Source organism: Hordeum vulgare, chromosome 5H (assembly GCF_904849725.1).
Source record: "Hordeum vulgare subsp. vulgare chromosome 5H, MorexV3_pseudomolecules_assembly, whole genome shotgun sequence".
NCBI lineage: Eukaryota > Viridiplantae > Streptophyta > Magnoliopsida > Poales > Poaceae > Hordeum > Hordeum vulgare.
Genome location: NC_058522.1, coordinates 515479718 through 515501880, shown reverse-complemented (window position 1 = coordinate 515501880; position 22163 = coordinate 515479718). Strand labels below are relative to the sequence as shown.

The 22163-nt window shown below is 41.8% G+C and overlaps 1 protein-coding gene, 1 long non-coding RNA gene and 1 pseudogene across 2 annotated transcripts; all 3 read left to right on the top strand.

Annotated features, from left to right (window-relative positions):
* Positions 1 to 15129: 15129 nt before the first annotated feature.
* On the top strand, positions 15130 to 16197 carry LOC123395184 (BTB/POZ and MATH domain-containing protein 2-like). The gene has a single exon (XM_045090123.1). The coding sequence runs from the start codon at positions 15130 to 15132 to the stop codon at positions 16195 to 16197; it is 1068 nt and encodes a 355-aa protein (XP_044946058.1).
* A 794-nt stretch (positions 16198 to 16991) lies between these two features.
* Positions 16992 to 17942, top strand: LOC123398212. Its single transcript, XR_006610110.1, has 3 exons — positions 16992 to 17186; positions 17723 to 17782; positions 17865 to 17942. It is a non-coding gene; the product is annotated as an uncharacterized LOC123398212 (long non-coding RNA).
* Positions 17943 to 18608: 666 nt separating this feature from the next.
* LOC123451983 lies at positions 18609 to 20396 on the top strand (annotated as a pseudogene).
* Positions 20397 to 22163: the final 1767 nt, after the last annotated feature.

Below are 22163 nucleotides of genomic sequence, written 5' to 3'. Positions count from 1 at the left end.
ATACTAATAGTAGATAAATTACACAGATGCCTTGATCATGTAGGGCATCTCACAAGGGCTAAGCATTGAAGTACAATATTGGAGAGAAGACATCACATAGCTACTGGTCATGGACTCTTGGTCCAAGGAGGACTACTCATGGCACGTCCGGGAAGCGTCCATGGTGGTGGAGAAGCTCCCGGAGGTCAATCCTCCCTCCGACAGGGTGCCGGGAAGAGGTCTTCTGGCGCTCCCGATCTCAGAAGCGCTACCGCGGTGGAATGGTGGAGAAATTCGCGATTCTCGATATATCTATAGGGTTTTCCGTCCGTGGGGTAAATATAGGCCAAAGGAGGGCGCCCGGGGGTGGACCAGCCTGCCAGGTGACCTGGTGGCGCGGCCAGGAGGGTGCCCGCGCCAGGTTTCTGCCTGGGTGAGGCCTGGCTCCCCTCTGGCCCACCTTGGTGGTTCATGAAGCTTCCGTCACGCTGATTTTTATATTTTTTTCGGGATTTTTGGGGCTCTGTAAATTGGGGTAAAGTCCCTGCAATTAAAAGACATCAGCAGACAGAAACTGGCACTAGATGGACTGACTTAGTAGGTTAGTCCAAATATGTGTAAAAAGGTATAAAAGTGTAGGAAAACATATAACAATGTCACCCAAAAGAGCATGGAACAAACAAAAATTATAGATACGTTTGGGACGCATCAGTCCTTACCGTATTCTCCTTGAGCTAAGGTCACACAGACCTCGCCTAACACTCATGGTAAGTCTTCAAAGCATACTTCCAAACCCTCACAGACTCGGTCACCCCGCCATCCACCATTTACTGCTAGATGCTCTGGACCATTTGACACATAACCGTCTCGAAGATACAGAGTTTCCAAAGGTAATAATCATTGTTTCCACACAGGAACAATCTCTAAAGTGATGCACAATCACTTTGGGTTTTTGGTTTTTTTTTGGGGGGGGGGGGTTTCCTCGTCGATGATTTTCTCTCAAAGTCCCCGAAGGACGGAATGCTCCCAAATGACAAGTGTCAAGTTCTCTCTCGGAGCAGCCAACCATCTAGTGGTTGTAGGGGGCAACTATTTATAGCGAGGGAGGAATCTCGACATGATATGACATAAATGCCCCCAATGACATGACCGTTATGTGGATAAGGTTTTCGGGAAAGGTGACACAAGGCACAACAACGATCGGAATTTTTGAACTATGAAAATCCTCAGATCTATCATGTTCCTCACTTGTAGGCAATTCACACTGGCGAAATCCTAACTCATCAGCCAAAACAAATTCCTCACAGACGAGAAGAACTTTGTCTCTGTTACTGAAGAAATTGACTAAGCTGCAAAAGATTTCCAAAGGCTTCACTCGAAGGATTGTTTACGTGTAGGCTTTGAGATGAACATAACTTGGAATTTTTTCCTTAGTATTACCTTGACCCCCTTTAATAGTACGGTGTTCCTATGACTCAAGATAAAGGAAATGAAACTAAAAAAACAAAAGTCTTCACGCTTCAAAGTCCTCGCATCAGTATCTTCAAGGACACACCAATTTCCTCACTTTCAAAGTCTTCAGGATATTATCAAAGTCTTCAGTTGAAGACATTCATTTTTAAAGGGTCGACATTCTTAGAATATACCAAACTCCTCAGCGACTTATAGAGCATGTGTACACTCACAAACATATTAGTCCCTTGACCTATAAGTCTTCAATACACCAAAATCACTAAGGGTCACTAGATGCACTTACAATCTCCCCCTTTTTGGTGATTGATGACAAATAGGTTAAATTTTCAAGGGGGGTAAACATATGAAGTGTAAGTACTGAGTTTGAGGAATTTGATTGCAAGATATAGAGAAACTCCCCCTGAAGATGTGCATATTTGAGGAATTTGCTTTGGACTGCAAATGCACATTGTAGGTTAATATCATGGAGATATCCCCCTATATCTTGTAATCCATACACGCATTTAACATATATTATGAGAAAACTGAAATGCATGATGGAAAGTGGTGTCTTACGAGATTCAACATAAGTGCAATAATCAACATGAGGAATAAGCATGCAAGAAAAGCAGTTCAAAAGTGTCAGACCACCACGGGACTTAAGTTTACAACTCATACAACCAAACACCTCAGAAGAACCAGAGTTGCAACTTAACCAAAAACAACCCATATAGGTAGACCCGCTTGAAGACTAACTCAAATTTCTCCCCCTTTGTCATCAAGTGACGAAAAGGGACGAAATTGAGGACTAACGTCCCTGAAGAATATCACCTTGATGGTGGTGGAGGAGCGCGAGCGTTTTCACGGTCGTTTGTCGATGAAGGGTCTGCAGAAGTGTCATCAAGGTCCTCAGCTTCATCCATCGAGCGCGATGAAGAAAATGAGTTGGTGACCAATCGAGGAACTTGAACTTTCTTGAATTTGTTCTTTGGAGGATAAGACCAGTCAAAGTCCTGCTAAAATTCCATCGCTGCAAGTTCTTCAGGAGTCTTGAGGTGAGACAGAATGGCCCATGTGCGATCAATGATTTCATGCAGATAGTAGTGATTATTCCTCACGAGTTATGTGTGACAGTTATGTCACGAAGAATTGCACTGATCGTGCTTTACCCACTTGTGGTTGCGATCGACCTTCGATGAAGACTTAGAAGAAGCTCACGATCAGTCATCACTGTGGGACAGTTTCTCGAGGAACTTGAGTTTAGGATTTTGCTGAAAAACTTGAGATGTCGTGTCATTATTGGTCGATTAAGAAGCAGCTTGACGAAATTTTCCACCCGAGAGCGTGATCCTTCATTAATGATCTGCTTTCCTTACCTTCCATTGAGGACAATGTCTTATTGATGACTTAGAGTGGGGAAAACACTAAATGATTTTGAAAATCCACTTGATAAGGGATTGAGGATTTTGCGTGATGAACTTCATGATCCACGAAGCATATGGCTTCATTCAAATGGTGACAAAGCAATGTTGGCTAAAGTTATCACGAAGAAATCGTGAAGGTTAATGGGAATCCCATGAATAATATTGAAGAGGAGATTCTTCATGATTCCAACCACATCTTCTTCTTCGAATTGTGACCCTTGATAGGACCGAGGGTTTTGGTCAAGATGCGATAGACCGTTCGGGCACATGGAGAAAATCCTTCACTAGGAAGGTGGTTCGGAGGCGGCCGGTGCCAAAGGCTTTAGTAGCACCCGCATCGATAATTTGGTAGTTCAGTTCATCATAGATACATCTTGCATGTTTTGAGGGAATACCTACTGGACCACACGAAGTAATTCAGTTGCCTGGAGCGGTGCAAAGTGTGTGTCTTCATCATCCATCAAGTATCTAGGTGTTGATATCATGTGCTTCACCGAAATGTGTAGAGTCGCATGGAACGAAAAGTTAGTTCTTCATTCCAGCACACATATCAACACAGAATGGCAAGAGTCCGACTTCATGAAGAACATTGAGTACTCGGGAGAAGCAGAATGAACTCCATATCTGCGTGAGGAATTTGACGGTGCGGAAGATTTTGTTCTTGTCAAATAGCACAACACCGTAAAGTTGATCCGAGTTGATGTCGAGAACCTCTTGCACCTTATCCTCAGAGAGTCATAGGGATTTTCACCCGTGAAGAAATGATGCTCATCATACAAATTCTCCTTGAGGAATTTGGGTCGCTTTGTGCCTTTGTATGGCTGGACAGGCTTGGGCTGAAGATTTGGCTTGTATCTCCCTACAAGTCATCTTGGCACAATAGATGTTTGAGGAACTTGTGCCACAACAACTTGAGACTCGGGATTTTGAACGATAGGCTCTTCAGCAACAGTCTCAGTGTTGATGGTATCAACCTCTAGTTCCTCAACTGTTGGTAGAGGAATCGAAGGAGATGTTTCCACTACAAGAAATAAGCTCGTTTATGACAAAAAATAACGACAGTGATTTTATTGATCATAGATCTATGACTTAAATATACAAAAAGGTCATGAGGTGTCTAAGAGGGTCCAAATCCTAGAAAATTTTGACAATCTCTATGAAGAAGGTCATAATCCCATTGCACAAAATGGTCACTCGGATGTGTAGCTCTATTTATGCCCACATTGTAGGTCCTCCATGACAAAATTAAGAAGGTCATAGGCCTAAATAGAGGTGACTAGGCACACAACTCGAAAATTTCGCCTATGTGTCTTGTATATATAGGTGTTGACAAGGCCACAAAGTATAAGTACGTTAACAATTCAAAATTGTAATTTTTGATTGCCCTCAATATTTTCGCACTCTTTCCTACAAAAATCACTGCTTCATGAAAATATAGCTCTATTTGCCTATTAAATCATCCTCAACAAATTTCCAAAGTTTTTGTTCAGCTAGAAGATTTGTGAAGGAACTACTAGCTAGGCATCTCCTAATGAGCTGAATTTTTGCCACATATTCTATATGCCCAAATCATAGCTCTCACAAAATTTGGTCCACATCTAACAATCCATCTAAGCTCACAATCCAATCTTTGTTTCTTGTAATATTTTCAGTTTTGAAGCAACTATATTTTATATTTCTTTATAATTTTGAGAACTTACCACAGCATGACACTTCCCATAAAACCTCCCTCCACCAAATTTTAGCTCATTGTAATGTATCCTATTTCCCTCAATATGTTTCCCATTTTTAGTTCAATGGAGAGCATTGTGAAGGAATTACCATTTTTATTTATCCAAATGCTATGAAATTTTTATAGTTCTTTCATATTGCCAATTTATCATCCTCATCAAAATTACACATCGATCCAATCACCTATGTGAGTCGAGCTTCAATTTCTATTTTCTGGCCAGATTGGCATGTTGCAAAGCAAGTGCTATCTAGACCCCTCATATTGCCCTCAAACATTTTGGGCACTCTTACATATCCAAGTCATTGCCACATGACAATATTCAGATCCATTTGCCTAGTAAATCTTCCTCAACAAATTTCCAAAGTTTCTATCCACGGAGAAGCTTTGTGAAGAAAGTACTATCTAGGGTTATCTAAATGATCTTAGATTTTTTTAAATCTTCCATATGCTCAATTCATCATTCTCCACAAAATTTGAGCTTTATCCAACAATCCATGTGAGCTCATCATACAATCTTTTATTCTGGTCATATTTTCATTTTGTGAAGCAACTAAATTTTATATTACTTAACTATTGCTGAAACTTTATCATGGGATGTTTCTACATATATAACTTCCTTACACCAAATTTGAGCTCATTTCATTCACCAATTGATCTCAGTATTGTTTTCAAGTTTATGTCCAAAGAAGAGCATTGTGAAGTAAGTACCACTTTGGCATGTCCAAATAGTATCCATTTTTACAGATGCTTTCCTATGCCCAAATTACTATCCTTCACCAAATTTCATCTGAATCTATTAATTCATTTGAGCCTAGCTTCAACATCCATATTTCGTATAGTGTGGTACTTTTGCAAAGCAATTGCCACCTAGGCTCCTCCATTTGAGTTGAAAATTTGCCAAGACAGTCTACATAGTATATGATCATCCTAAGCCAAAAATCAGGCCCATTGGCCATGTGCATTTCCAGGGACTAATCAAACACTTGGTTGCTAATTCATGTTTGAGCTTATTCCAGCTCTCCTCATGAGATTCTTCGTTGTATTATTCTTCCTAACACCTACCGGGAGTGACAAATCTATCGACATGCCTAGGCCACCCACAACGCTGGCAACGCCATGGTCACGCGGTGACCATGCGGCCGGCATGCTAGTTTACGCGCTCCGGAGTTGGGACCCTCAACCACCGTCCCAACCACGACGCTCTCCACCACACTATGTATCTATGAAGAAGTATATACTTATGTATCTAAAATGATTTTCAAAAATAAAGAGCAAACTATGAGGCAGCTTGCATTTCAAATTTGACCCGCTTCCAAAGTAATCGGTGGAAAATTGTCTTTTTACGAGAGGTGGTTAAAATATTTTGACATCCAACCATTTGTTCAATTGTACATTAAATATGTCCTAGTATTTTAGAAAATTGATTTGCTCCAATTTTGCAACAAATATATGGTAGGTCCTTCACAAAAAACTCATTTTGGCCTTTTGAAAATGGAAAATAAAATTTTGCGTCCATAGAAAATGAAAACTTTCTTAGGCAACATTGTTTGTCATTCCAAGATGCACCTTTGTGCAAAATAGATATCATTTGAAGAAACTATGTCATGAATGTTGCCATAATAGTGTTCATTTGCCTTGAAAGCCATGGATCTTCATACATGATAACTCATTTCTGAGAAGACTTTTTAAAGACATTTGTAGTAGTCGAATATTGTTTTTTCCATGGATACTAGGTCACATATAATGACACAATCCGAAGGTTTGCAATTTTTTTGATTTTTTCTAAATTTCTTATGTCAGTTTCAAAATGCGCCATGTTCATGGTATGACCGTTTTATCTAGGTGTGAAAAATGTGAGCATTTTGTTGTTTCGTGATGAAATAGATACTTGTATACGTGAAAGTGATTTTTAGAAAAATAAAGAGCAAACTATAAGGCGTTGCAGTTCAAATTTGACCCGCTTCCATTTCAATCGCAGTAAATTTTTCTTTTCACGAGAGATGGTTTAAAGCTTTTGACACCCAACCATTTGGTCAATTGTACATTAAATATGTCCTAGTATTTTAGAAAATTGATTTTCTCCAATTTGGCAATAAATGTATGGTAGGTCCTTTAAAAACTCGCTTTTGGCCTTTCGAAAATGGAAAATGAAATTTTTGTCCATAGAAAATGAAAACTTTCTTAGGCAACATTGTTTGCCATTTCAATATGCACCTTTATGCAAAATATGATATCATTTGAAGAAACTATGCCATGAATGTTGCCATAATATTGGTCATTTGCCTTGAAAGCCATTGATCTTCATACATGATAGCTCATTTGCTAGAAGATTTTTGAAGACATTTGTTGTAGTCCAATATTGTTATTTTTCCTGGATACTAGGTCACATATAATGACAAAATGCGAAGGTTTGCAATTTTTTTGATTTTTCTTATTTTCTTATGCCAGTTTCAAAATTCGCCAAGTTCGTTGGTATGACCGTCTTATCTAGGTGTGAAAATTGTGATGAAATTGATACTTATGTACCTAAAAATGATTTTTGGAAAAATAAAGAGCAAACTATGAGGCGGGTGCAGCTCAAATTTGACACGCTCAGCTTGAATCAATGGAAATATGTGTCTTTTTCACGAGAGGTGCTTCAAACCTTTTGACACACAACCATTTGGTCAATTGTACATTAAATATGTCCTGGTATTTTAGAAAATTTATTTTTTCCAATTTTGCAACAAATATATGGTTGGTCCTTGACAAAAACTCATTTTGACCACTCGAAAAATGGAAAAAGAATTTTACATACAAAGAAAATGAGAACTCCCTTTTAGCAACATTGTTTGCCATTTCAATATGCACCCTTTTGCACAATATTAGATCATTTGAACAAATTATGTCATGAATGTGGCCATAAGATTGATCATTTGGCTCGAAAGTCATGAATATTCACACATGATAGATCATTTGTAAGAACGCTTTTGAAAATAATTGTCGTATTCTAAGTTTATTATTTTTGCTCATAACTTGGTCACATATAATGACACAATGTAAATGTTTTCTATTTTTTTGAATTTTTCATGTGCATTTTAAAATGCAGTAAAACGGCGGCACGCCATTCCTAGCTAGTGGTTGAATCTTGACCCAACAAGTGACATGTGAAACCCACACATAAACATCCACCAAGTGAAATGAGTGACTGAGCCTTAGACCTAGCAAACGATAACAACTAGGAAGTGCTATGCGCTACCGGTAGACGCCTAGTAAACATCCACCACCTCGACAGCGTCGGATCTTCGCGTGTGAGTCGTCCAATCTAACGCCGCGTGGTTCGGCTCGCCTCCCGACACATTAATTTCTAAAACAACAAACAAGTTGCAAAACAACCGCGATCAATCTCCATGCACGCACCACTTGTCCCATCGCCGACTCATTAATTCCCTAAAAATCGAGGGAGGATCCAATCGAGATTATCCATCGGTTGTTGTATAACGCTTTCCTAAAAACTATGCTTAATTCTCAAAATAAAACACACACAATTGCAATGCTTAATTTTCATTGATGGAATCATTTATGCCACGGATCGATGACATGGCAAACATCCTACCATCTGCTCCCAAGAATCCGACCATCCACCGATCCATCCATCCATCTAAAGAAAACGAGGAAGGAAAAAGGAGCAGCCCACCGCATCAATCTCTCTCCTCGGTGAACCTATCCTTCCCCACCAACCTACGATCTCCTCGCGCCGCCACCCACGCCACCTGGTTCCGGCGAGCTCGTCCATGTGTTGCTCCCAAGATCCGCGATGAGTCCGTTCACCGCCCGAGGAAGGCGTCGGCGTCCATGAGTCATCCCAAATAAACCTGTCCATGGTGACAAACTATGAGATCCGCGGCCGAGCATGCGCACGGTCCGCTCCATGGACATGATGGGTGGCTCGCGAGGAGCCCGACAAGGCGGCCATCGTGAGGAAACGATGTTGGACTCGGCTGGCTCGATTGGCGGTTTACCCCGAGCTTAGATTTGCCCCTCCTCCTCTCCATCCAGGTCCGTGCCTCACGGCCCGCACCTCGCCCGAGGCCGTGGTTTCGCCGAACCCACCGAAACCGGCGACGGCGAGGCGAAGCTCGCAGATCCGTCGCCATTATTGCCTAGGCAGACCTTCCCATCCTTCCTCGCCGGATCCACACTCTCCTCCTCACCTTTTTCTCCTATCCGCCCTTTCCCGTAGGTTAACATGGTGTGGAGACGGTGACGACAACAGAGGGTGTCGGCGTTGCCACTCGAGGAGGAGGAGGAGGGGGGCGCACCTAGTCGCCGAACCTGCTCTTCTCGAGGAGGAGGGTAGGGGTGTGTTCCTAGGGCGACCAAGAGATCCGGCCTGAGCTCAAGCACGACCACGATGACCCACTTCGGCAGTAGTAGCGTATATAGTTGACAACCAAGGTAGTATAGCACTAACAAGGTATATATATATAATATGCATTAAGATTTTTAGTGTCGATAGTACATCTACCTAATTATTTTGGAGTCACAAATAAAATTTATTTGAAATTTTTATATACTTATCTCAATTCGGTTCACAAAAATCCCAATTATTTATGTCTTCTATATTCTCTGTTTTTCAGCCTCCATGTCCCAACTAGGAATGCCTTAGATAATTTGGTGACAGATCATATTGCATTTTACTTACACATGCTCTAGAAATTATACACAGTATGGATGACATGCTTATAGTGATAGTGTATGTTCTCAATGGGGTCCAAAATTTAATTGTACAATGGAATAAGTAATGTAATATATGTATAAGTTTACGATTTGGCCGTGTACCACGAAGAATTATGGAAAACAGATTTCAGATGTTTTGGGTATGTGTGTTCAGTACCGAAGGCAATGTTATAACAACTATGTGTTTTCAGATTTTTCAAACGAATTTCACACTATGGTAGAGCATCTTCAACTAAATGCAGCCATGCTCATTTTTCTTTACCATTATTAAGAGTTGAATACTCCTTATAGTGAAATATTGATGTCTGCTATTTACGCTTTATGTCCTATTTTCCTCTCATCGTACTATAGTAAGAAAATTATTCAAAAATTTCACCATGGTGTCCTATATTTTGATGCTTGCAGGTTTGCTACTGGTATAACTATTTGTAGATGCTAAATTGAAATTTCTTGTAATATCCAGTGCCTTGCGTTGTCGAGTGTCAATCTTTCATTGTTGAAGGTATGAGTCCGACAACATCATATAAAATCCTTAATTTTGGAAAATTCTGAATTTTGCACGGGTGATTGGTTCAACAATCCCAACCTCTGCACCTCATTGCCAACCACATGCAAGCCCCCATGCTTTTGGTGAGAGCATTGGTTTCATTGTTTTTAGCTCATTCGGATTGCATGTTTGATAGGTTTCCCCAACCCAGGTTGAGAACCCCTTATGTATTTCCTTCTTATAACTCTGTGTGCAATTCTGTTTCTCTGTCACAACTTGGTGGATCCATTCTTATCTAAAATGCTTATATATAAACAGATGAATACAAGGTTCGTAGTACTCTTGCAGTTTGGAATACCAAAAAAGCATGTGTTTGAGTAGTATAGCGTTTACATGTCATTTTCTTGTTTTCTGTTTCTGATCACCTTATTATATCATAATATATGAGTTGATATGAATCAAATATTAAAAGTATTATTATTGTCTAACTATTTAAGTACCTCCCTTCGAACAGACCTTGAACACATGACAAGGAAACGAGGATATTTCCGAGTCCCGGTTTCACTGTCTTCGAGGATGTAGGAGAGCCACCACCATCGTTACCTCCTTCCACAACCAAAGGTCTTAGGTATCTGTTTTCGTTTCCTAATAGTTTTCATTTGCAGAACATGATTATATATCCCATTAAGACAAGAGTAAAATAGATTATTGTTATGATTGTGAATGATTGCTTACATTTGACATTGTTATGTCAATATATGTCGCTTCCAAAAACATCAATATATGATACTTTTTATGACCTCATAAGTCATAACTAGATGAATGAGAAAATAATTGTCTACTGCTTTATCATTGGTTATCGTGCATTGCATGTGCAGTTTTACTAGTTTCCCTGGTCTGCTTTCTAAGCCTTACCATCATTTCCTTCTTGCAAAGCGCAATGGCAAGAGTGAAGAGGAAGAGGATGAGAAGAAACTTGTGGTTCTCATCCAATCTTTGTCGAACTCTCTTTATGTGCCATTGTGCACTTGTTGGGTCCTTTTTTTGTGCACTTGCGCTTGCAAAAGTATTCTGTTATGCACATGTAAAATTATTTTGATGTGCACTTGTTAGGCCTTGAACCTTAATGCGTGGAGTCGATGGATGATGTATTGTATTTGATGTGATATGCTACTGAAATGAAATATACATTTTATTTGCAATCTTTTATTCTGTTGTACTTGTTTTTTAATCGGCATATCCTGAGATATGCGTGCTTCTAGCAAAAAAATGCTTCAACCCAAACAAATTAGACATTTTCAATAGTAAAATAGGTATCAGGCTAGGCCCATGTAGGCTAGATTGGTGGACTAGGATCTAAAATTTATGATGATTCCATTTGGTCACTAGCAATGGCACGTCAGCTTGGCCACATCAGATCCTACGTGGCTCACACAAATGGGTCAACTGTTGGTTAATGGAGACGCATTGACCAAAATTTTAGAAAGGTCATGTTTGTTCATTCTTGACACCAACCGTTGACCTTGTAAATTTGGTCAAAAAGGTCAATAAATTAGAACAATGACAAATCAACTAACAATATAGGGAGTCATAATTGACCTTATTTCTTGTAGTGTTCTTCACCACTATCTCTTCTGGACTAAGGAATTTGTGGAGTACATTCTTTAGCCACACTTTCATTTGTAGTGGACTGAGGAATATGTGCAGCAATATCTCCACCATGTTTTCTGTCGTTTCACGAGTTTGATCAACAAATTCTTCAGCTGATGCAGCTCGTATTTCCTCCGGAAAGACTGCATAGGAGTAGGACGACCATTAGACCTTGTATTAATTTCTTCAGTTTAAAGAGGCGACCGAGGAATTTGTTGCAGAGGGGTAGCCAGTAGTGAATTTGGGTGCGGAGTTTCCCCATACTCATCATTTATCACTCTGGTGGTGCAGCCAATGTCCACATCTTCTTCGATTTCTTCAACTCTAGCCTATGATACCCGAGAAGTGTTCACATCCACTTCAATTTCTTCATCGATCGGCTCTGAGGATGCAACAGATCGATTTTCTTCATCCTCTACATCTGGGGTGACATAGTCTTTAGTCTTCACCACATGGTACCATTTCATAGGAGGGTACATAGGTGATAGGCGTTGCATCCATTGGCTTAGTGGAGGAACTTGGCAAAATTCTCAATCGTTGGACTTCTGAGGATTCCGCGGTGGTTTATGCCTTCGCTCGGCGGCTTCTTTTTCCGCAGCTCGTATTCTTCGCTTCTGATGTAGAAGGAAGTATCATTCTCTTCACCTTTGAAGATTTTGCAGATGGAGAAGAGGGTGAAGTTCTTGCAAGATCTTCATGCATCCCCTCTTTCATCTCCAACATTATCGGTATATCTTACTTGGGGCTATATTTTTATTCATCACATGATATATGTTTTGCTTGGAGCATCATTTTATTTTCTTGTTCTCTGTTAGATGTTATCTATAATCTTGTTTTTCAATAAAAGTTTCCAAGAATTGCCTTTAGAATGCTTGGATTACATGTGCGATATGTGCTGTACAAAAACAGAAACTTATGTTGTAGTATTTGAATTATCATATTTTATTGGAATGTGGAAATGATAGTCGTGTGCGAGATGTTCTTAGGCTGCAAGCCCCACTTCGACTTATGGAGAAAATACTCCTGCCTCGTTCCCCGAACTAGGGGAATGTCAATTCGGGAAGTGGGCGGAGCCTAAGTGTGGCGTATAGCCGAAACCGGATACCCGGTCGGGACTCCAAAGAAGGAAACCAATGAGTGGTCTTCAGAATGGTTTTATATCGAGGACATTCCCTTATTAGCCCTAGTTCGGAGGGGTCTTCCTGAATACTCCGAGGTCTCCTTGAAGAAGCGGTTCAGCTGTTGATAAGTTTTGACGAACTTTTTTCTCATGAAAAAACTAGATAAAAAAACCGTGCCTCTCGCGATAGGAAAAACACGTTTTTTCGTGTGTGTTTTCCTTTCCGAGACACGGTCGTGCCTCTCGCGTAAGCAAAACCGTGCATCTTGCGAAAAAAACTGAAAGCGTGTTTTTTTCTTTCCGAGAGGCACAGCCGTATCTCTGGCGAAGGCAAAATTGTTCCTCTCGCGGAAGAAAAACTACGCCTCTGACAAAAAAATAGAAAACGTGTTTTTTCGCTGAGAGGCACGACGTGTCTCTCGCAAAAGCAAAAACCGTGCCTCTCACAGAACAAAATCGTGCTCTAATGGAAGCAAAACCGTGCTCTCATGAAAAACATGCTTCTACGCAAAAAAGAAAAAATTGGGAAAAATCAACAAAAAGCTAAGAAAGACCGTGAAAATCCGAAATACCAAAACCAGAAAAATCAATCTAAAAGCCGAAAACGTAGCGGAGAAATAAAAAAAATCCAGAAAATACGCCGAGGGCGACACGTGGCGATGGCGAGAACCCGCCAAGTGACGCCACGTGGGAGTGCTCGCTGGGAAGCTATGGAAGGAACGCCCGCTAACTAGTTTCTTTGCATGCTCCCTTGCTTGCTAGCTTCCGGTCCACGTAGGCATGGGTCGGCTGCGCCCGCTTCTACTCACATGCACATGCATGAAGGGCTCCCAAAACCAAAAAGAGGTAGTGTCTCCCGAAATCGAGGTATAACTGATCCCGCTACCTTGGAAGCACTTGCCTGCCGAGAGCCCTTAGCGCTTGCTACGCATCTCTCATTATCACATGTTGAAGTTGCTTTGATTGCCAAGTGGTAGTAAATGATATAAAGAATCAAACATGAGGTATTTACACGAGCATTGTCAAGGAGATCATAAAGAATTCAAATAATTTCCAAAGTTGTTCCTTCATTTTCAAGGGAAGAGAATCAAATTCGGAGGCATACGGTCTCGCTAAACATGCTTTTGGCCTGGATGTCGGGCACCATGTATGGCTAATAAACCCGTCAGACTTAAATTGTTTCTGCATGAACATTATAAGTTAATATAGTAACTGTGTATAGATTCAAAAAATAACATGCATGAAGGACTCACTTGCTGCCAACGTTAGATGATCGAAATCGGCTCACCAAAATTTAGCATGACAACAAGATAAAGTTATCAAACTAGCTAACACCACGCATGTTTGCTATGGAAATGTATACAATTATCACAAATAAAATTAGAATATATGATAATAATATTACACCACATCTGGCCTAGAGGTAAATGGAGGAAGTATACTAAGTTCAATTACTTTTCTTTTCAAATTTGAAGCAAAAACATTTCTCAGATATGAACAATACTTTTTGAGAATCCAGAACATTTTTCAAACTGTGAACAAAATTATAAAACCGTGAACATTTTCTGAACCTATGCACAAATTTTGAAACCGCAATCATTTTTCAAATTGTGAACAAAATGTGAAACATGGTCAAATTTCGAATTCGTGAACAAAATTATAAAACCACGAACATTTTTCATATATGTGAACAAATTTCAAATTCATGAACAAAATTATAAAATTGCAAATATTTTTCGAATCTGTGAACACATTCTGAAACCGTAAGCATTTTGCAGATTATGGACAAAATTTGAAACATGAATATTTTTTGATTTGTGAACAAATTTTAAAACCGTGAATATTTTTCGAATCGTGCACAAATTTTGAAACTGTCAACGTTTTCGAATTGTGGGCAAATTTGAAGTTAATAAAAAAAAGAAATAGAAACAAAAGGGGAAAACAGAAAAAGAAAAAAATGAAAGAAAAAGAAACATAACAGGGGAAAAGTCGGTTCAGGAAATCTTCTAAAAGTTTATCAAACCAGTAAAAACCGACTGATTTTAAAACGAGGGGCATTGAAACGTTAAACGGGCCAGCCCATCCGGAAACGATCGCTGGCGTATCGTTGTGCGAAGCCCCGACAGACAGACATTACGACGCAACGAGCGTCCAATAGGGTTTTCCCCCAAGCAGACGAGAGGTCGCAATACCACCGGAGAAGGCGGCGCGAAATTGCAGGCGGCGGCGAGGGAGAGGAGACGCGTGGTCGCGTGGAGGCCCACCTGATCGACGCCCGCTCGCAACGGCAGCGCGCCGAATCACGATCTGTTTTAACTGTTTGTTGCTTCTCTTGCCACTCCCAGGTTAGCGCCACAGATTGCTTGGCAGTAGGAATTATGTGTTGAGGCAGATTGCTGCCAAAAGTACTCAGTGGATTGGGGCTTGTGCCAACAATGGATGCTTGTTGGACGTGATTACGTGAACGCCATGTTTGCTGAAGGCTAAACGTCTTCTTGTGCACACATTGAGTACATGCACGTACAAGAGCATTCAGGTTACAACAACACCCATAACTTCTGTTGCCATGGCCAACAACTTCACTTCTTTGGTTAACAAGCCCATTACCGAGACCTCCTCGAGATGCCTGACAGAGTCCGTCACCACCGCCCACAACTTTGAGGTGACTAGCTACTCGCTGCTCCAGGGTATGGGTGCCCGTAAGTTCATCAGCTCAAGCAAGTTCAGCAACAGCGGTTACGGCTGGAACATGATAATATATCCTGATGGATTGCATGAGGATACAGGTGCCTACATGTCGGCCTTCTTGTGTTTCTGCAGTGGGACAACAGATGCAAAGGTGAAGTACACTTTTAGTTTACTGGAGAAAGATGGAGAAGTTAATAATCTAGAGAGTGCGACATATACCTTTAAGCAAGTAGGTGGTTGCTGGGGCTGGGGCAAGTTTATTGCGAACTCCAAGCTTAAGGAACTGCTATCCCGCAATGGCGACTGCTTCACAATCAGATGTGTTTTGACCGTCGTGAAAGAGCCTCACACAGAAGATAGCACACTCATAGTCCCAGTTCCGCAGTCGGATCTGCACACACACTTTGCAACCATGTTGAAGGATGGAGAAGGCATGGATGTGACATTCAGTGTCCATGATCAACTTTTCAATGCACACAAATGCGTGTTAGCTGCGCGATCATACGTCTTCAAGGCCGAGCTCTTTGGTCAAATGAAAGAGACCACCATGAAACACATCAAGATTGATGACATGGAGCCTTCCATCTTTGAGGCACTCCTCCACTTCATATACACGGATACTCTGCCAAGCAACTGTGATGTTGATCAGAATGTGACATTGCAGCACTTGTTGGTTGCCGCAGATCGCTATGGACTGGACAGGCTAAAGGCTATCTGTGAAGGGAAACTATGCAAGAGAATTGATGTGCAGACAGTTGCAACCACCCTTGCTTTAGCGGAACAGCACCAGACCGTGCAACTCAAGAATGCTTGTCTCAGATACCTTTCTTCACAGGGCGTGCTTCGAGCTGTCAAGGAGACCGATGGATTCAGGCACCTCACAACAAGCTGCCCATCAATCATGGTGGACATTTTAGACATAGTCACCCCACCTTCAGTAGTATGAGCAGTCTGGCTGAATTTAGTCCGAAATGTGAAGATCTAGTAGTACTCTGTCGATTTTTATCATGCGTCCAGTTGCATCCACTGTAAGACACAACTTCTCTTCGAAAACGTGTGCTCCGTGGTCTGATTTATTTGCAAAATTTTCGAAGCAATTTTTTTGGCTGTAACTACGGCAAGCCTGAATACTAGTCAAAAACAGTTACAAGGTGCACAGAACCACAAGAGGCGGATTTGCTAGCCTGGTGCGATACTTTTGCATCGAGAGATGTCGATGTTATTAAGCCTATTACAAAGCGTTGTTGGTGTGAGGGGGTCATTTGAACATCTGATTGCCCTGTCGATGCGTTACTGACAGCAGCGCTGTTTGTGTTGTTTAATTTCCTTTCTACGAGGTGCTGTTGCAATGTGTCCCCATCCCTAGGTTTATGTATGGATGCCATTTCACACATGTTTTCGGTTTCAACCTTTGTTGTTGCTTGCTTGCTTATCTTGGGAAGATCTGACATGTTTGTACCCGTGGTGTTTTTCGGTGCGGTTCTCCAGTGTTCCTGTTCTTGTGGCCTGAAAAAAAACCGTGTAATGTGTGTATGTTTCTTACTTGCAGTTGATACCACACACACACAAAAAAAGAGAAAATAATATCGACGTTGGTCTCAATCGCAGCAGCCCACTGAGCTGCTCGTCAACGGCGGCCTATGAGGCCCATCTATTTACACGGCCCTGCAGCAACCACATTACCGGTGTAGCCCACCATCAATCAGCCCAACAACACTCTCTCCTCCCCATGCTGTAGTCTTGTTCCTGAATGATGAGTCAAACACCCGAGGAGCAGAACCGAACGCCGCGGCGCGCCAGCCGGACGGCGCGAAGCTCAAGGTGACGGCGCTTGGTGGTAGCGGTGGAGCTGGCCTCGTCGACGTCCGTCCGGGTGAACTGCGCCCACGGCATGGCCGGCGGCGACCTCTCCTGGTCCGCTGGAAGCGCCACCAGGTTGGTCAGCTTCTTTTCCTGCCTCCTTGCACGCCAGGTGCTTGTGTTTATTCCCATCCGTTCGTAGCTGGAGTAGCAACCTAGTGGCCATTGACTTACCGAGCGCCGACGGCCCTCGCGTTTGCTTGGCTCCGCCTTGTTCCGTGATTCTCGTCGGTTCTTCCTGAAGGGCAACATTGTTACCTAAACTTGCTACTTAGACACAAAATCAAGTTAGCATTTCAGTGCATGCATGTTGTGGGAGCCAGCTGAGTTTAGCGCATCGGCATTGCCAAGCTGATCTCGACTCGCAGGCGTACTAGACGCTGGATGACGTCACGTTCCCAATCACATGGTCGTGAGATCGCAGGACTGCCCAAAATACTATAAGAATGTAGGTAACTGCTATTGCAATGTCGCTCTATCTGAAAACAGAGCGTTCAGTGATGTCAAGTTTGGGGTTCTACGATCAGATAGTTGTGATGAGCTTTTGCACAGAACTGTTGGCAGTGACCTACTAACCATGATTTTTCTTCTTCTGCTGTAAACCGTTATAGATGCATAATTGGCGGTGACTTGCAGGCTAGCGTTTATCCTGGCTTATGATAAGTGCTCAGGTATGCATGTACATGCATTTTGTGTGTACCTGTTGGGTCTTAAAAGATAGCCTCAACTCAAATTCTGCTTGTATATTTTCAGTTTAAAGATGGTTAGATCTGCTCCTTGATCCAGCAGGATGGACGTAGATACCTACATGATACAAATCACTGCTTTGCGCCTCTGCCAGGGCATGGGGTTGAAGTCGGGATTCTGCAGTCGGTCGGACCAACATCTGTTTTTGCCTTTTTCGTTTTGAGTTTTTGCGAAGGAAGTGATGCTATCTTTGTTTTTTGTTTATTTTTTATAGTGTAGCCATCGGTTTTATTCATTCATTCTACTATTATCTATCTGGTGAAATACAAATAATGGTATCAGGTTTCATACATATATGTCAGTTCGGCCCTCATCCACAGGCCGGGATGTCCATGATTTTTCTAGGCCCTGAGCTTCAGAGTTGATCTGGATGCCCTTCAGTGCACGAGTCTCCTGAACACGATGAGCATGCCGTGGTCTGTCGCCTGTTCCAGCAACAACATTCATACGTTGTTTGTCCACTACTCCAGTGCAGCAGCAGCCCAAAAATAATGAAGGTAGCATACGCGTGATGATTTTAAATACCTTGTTCATGTCACATCGATTAATTGGGATCTATACTTACAAGTTTTATGCTATTTCATGACGATACAGAACGCATGATATTCATGCACAGAATGCATGCTATATCGTGCACCAGAACGCATGTTGTACCAATGGACTCAGACGAAGGGAACTTGTCTATATATAAATGAAACCATCGGCATGTCCATTGCACCTTACAGCAATCAAGTAAGTACTCCTCCCCACCACACTTATGATAATAATGTCATTCATCTCTGCACTACTTGTGCTACTTGTTCCCCTGGGCCCTTACTTGTACCTGCTGAGGTCTAGTTGTAGAAGATCAAATAACCAATCAGCAGCAGTGCCCCCACAAAATGGCCAATAGTAGGCATGCTCCTCTCTCATGGCCAACATGTACAACTTCCATGAGTACAGCTGTGTGGTCCTCGCCAAATCAGGCCTCAACTTCAATGGGGATGGCCCGCCTGGGGCGGGATGCGGTTCTTCATCACCTGCGACCCTGCCAACATCCAGCACATCTTCACGACCAACTACCACAACTTCCCCAAGGGTGCGGAATTCGCTGCCATCTTCGACATCATGGCTGGTGGCCTCTTCACTATCGACGGCGAGCTGTGGCGTCGGCGCCGCGTGAAATTTGTGGGCGTGATCAGCAGCCCGTGGTTTACTGACCGTGTGGCAGCTCATTGCCATGACAAGGTTAAGGACCACCTCCTCCCGTTGTTAGCCCGCATGGCGAGTACAGGCACTTCATTCGACATGCAAGAATTAATGGTGAGGTTAATGTTTGACATGACTGCCACGGCTGTCTTTGGCGTGGACCCTGGCTTCCTGTCCTCGGACATGCCTCCCATTGATGCCTCCATTGCCATGGACACGGTCATGGAGGTGGGATTTCTCCGGCACACCATGCCGGCCTCTTTGTGGAAGGCAATGAGGTGGCTAAATATTGGTCCTGAGAGAAAGCTCCATGAAGCGAAGAAAGTGCTCCACAGGTTTGTTGTGGATACGATTGAGAGGAGGAAGGCCACCAGAGAAAATGCTGGCCCGGATGAGGGTGAAGAGGTTGTGGGTGATATTTTATCTTGCTACATCAATGACCCAGACTTCGCCGAAGATGACTTGCTCCGTGCGACATTCATTAACTTCATGATCGCTGGGAGGGACACAATCGGCACGACCCTGCCATGGATATTCTACAACCTTGCCCAGAACCCTAACATCGTGTCAATCATCCGTAATGAACTCTCACCTATTGCATCGCACAAAGTAGCCCACGGTATGCGTGCAATGGTCTTTGATCCGGAGGAGACCAAATATCTGGTGTATCTAAGAGCCACCTTGTACGAGACTCTCAGGCTATACCCACCAGCACATATGGAGCGCAAGACAGTGGTTACCGATGATATCATGCCAAGTGGTCATGAGGTGCACGCCGGTGATGCTGTCTTTATCTCTCTTTACTCCATGGGGAGAATGGAGAGCTTGTGGGGTAAAGACTGCCTCGACTTCAACCCAAACAGATGGCTCTTGGACGATAGCAAGAAGCTCAAGAATGTACCGTCTCACAAGTTCCTGGCCTTCAACTCGGGCCCGAGGGTTTGCATGGGCAAGGAAATCGCGGTTATGCAGATGAAGACCATCGTCGCTGCAGTCATGTGGAACTTTGATGTGGAGCTGGTGGAAGGCCAGAGCATCCAGCCCAAGCTATCTTGTTTACTGCAGATGAAAAATGGGCTCATAGTAAAGCTGAAGAAACGAGAAGTGTAACACTATGCTCTGTGTTGAGATGGGTGTGTGTGTGTATGTGTCCATAATCCATATACATATTTTTTTCTTTTATCTGCGACAACTTTATTCACAGCAAGAAGTGGATTGTTTTTATAAATGATTACCTGAGAAATCAGTATAGCTTGGACGGTGCAAATGTTCTCAGAAACCATGCAGAAATATCGTGACAATAATGTTACATTATCCAAGGTAATGATGGGAAAATTAAGCAATTCATTACATATATTTGTGGTAGTGAATGGATATGTGCATGGCTGAGACAATGCCCTCCTTTTTGAAAAATATATTTGTTGTAGCAAGCTGAACTGTTTTGTCTTTCTTGCCGAGAGCACATAGGCGGTTTTTTTCCCAACCCATGCACTTCTCCATACATTTTCATTATTTTAGCTTTTCTTTTAGATATATATTTATTTAATTCTGAAATACTTTTATTATCTACTAGTTAAGTGCCCGTGCGTTGCCACGGGATAACAAAATATAATTAGAAAATAATTGTGGTAATTGAGAATCTCATAATTCTAGTTTTCTGTTAACACTGCTCTGTTGAACATTCTTGAAGTATTTTATTAGTAGTTTTTTTATGATATTTGAAAAAATTGTGCAAGTTTTCTCTTCACGTGAGAGAAAAGGCATATTACGAAAAGCTTGACTCATATGTACAACACATGGTCATTCATAATGTTATTCATGCCATAAGTGGAAAGTACACATGAAAAACCTCAATGCACACGATATTCTTGCACATCACATATCATGAACTGCACATTGGTTTGGCTAAAAACACATGGACATAAATTTCGAAGCAACCTTCCACGCATCCCATCTAGAGCATCAAACACTCATGAAGTATGGTTTCTCCTGCCACACAAATGAAAACTGATAAGCCCATCTAACCTATCTAAAATCAGACCCAAGGAAAACCTTCTCCAGCCCACCCTTGAAAAATACAAAGAATAAGTGAAACATAAGTTGTATGTGGAAAAGGGTGCGCTAAATGACCTGTTTTTAAAAAAGACATACGCACAGTGTGTTCCTTCATTTTGCATGTAGAATTAAACACAAAACCGCACGTCGTCGACCTCTAGCATCATGTGTCAAACTCCATCAACAAATGTGTGTTATCAAAACAACATAATGGAAAAGACAGATTAAGGTACTACAAGAACAACAACATAGACTTGAAAATGAAAAAAATAATTAAGAACAATGACTGGACAAAGTGGATGAGAAAATCATTAGGACTGAATGCCCATGCATTGCCACATAATAAATATAAAAATATATAACAGCAGTGATCAAACAATTGTTCTAGTTTTGAAAATGTGTGTTTTACAAGCATGTCATTTTATTCATGTAGTCGCAAAATACCATTCTCTCACACTTTTTGCTCGCATCTCCTTAACCACCTTCTCTTTACAAAATGTGAAGGTGGCATGTTTCTACGTAGAAAATTTGGCTGGTTACTCCCGCTTTGTTCCGCCCATGAGTTATGTGGCTACTATGCTTGCACGTCACTTTGAGTTGATGGTTCTGCCTTCTCATGCTCTAGCTTTCCAAAAGCATGTAGTACGATCAACATGATCACCGTTACTCGGCACTTCAGAAGCCATGTACCGTTGTAATAGATTTTATAGATAGCCAAGAAAGATTCAGTGCTTGCTTGTCATGGTAATTCTGAGAACAACATAAATTGTGTGATTGAAGAAGTATCTCTGCTTCCTTACTCCCAAGACTGTACTCAACAACCCAGGCGCATGTCAGTAGAACATAGTGGTTTATGTGCATGTGTTGTTATACTGATATACTCCTCGATCCTCCGTTCCTAAATATATGTCTTTCTAGAGGTTTCACTAATAGACTACATATGGATGTATATAGACATACTTTAGAGTGTAAATTCACTCATTTTTCTCTATATATAGACTCCTAGTGAAATACCTTAAAAGACTTGTATTTAGGAACGGAGGGAGTACATCACAAAGAAAC

Coding starts and splice junctions, on each gene's coding strand:
- LOC123395184 (XM_045090123.1), top strand. CDS start 15,130: ATGGCCAACAACTTCACTTCTTTGGTTAACAAGCCCATTACCGAGACC.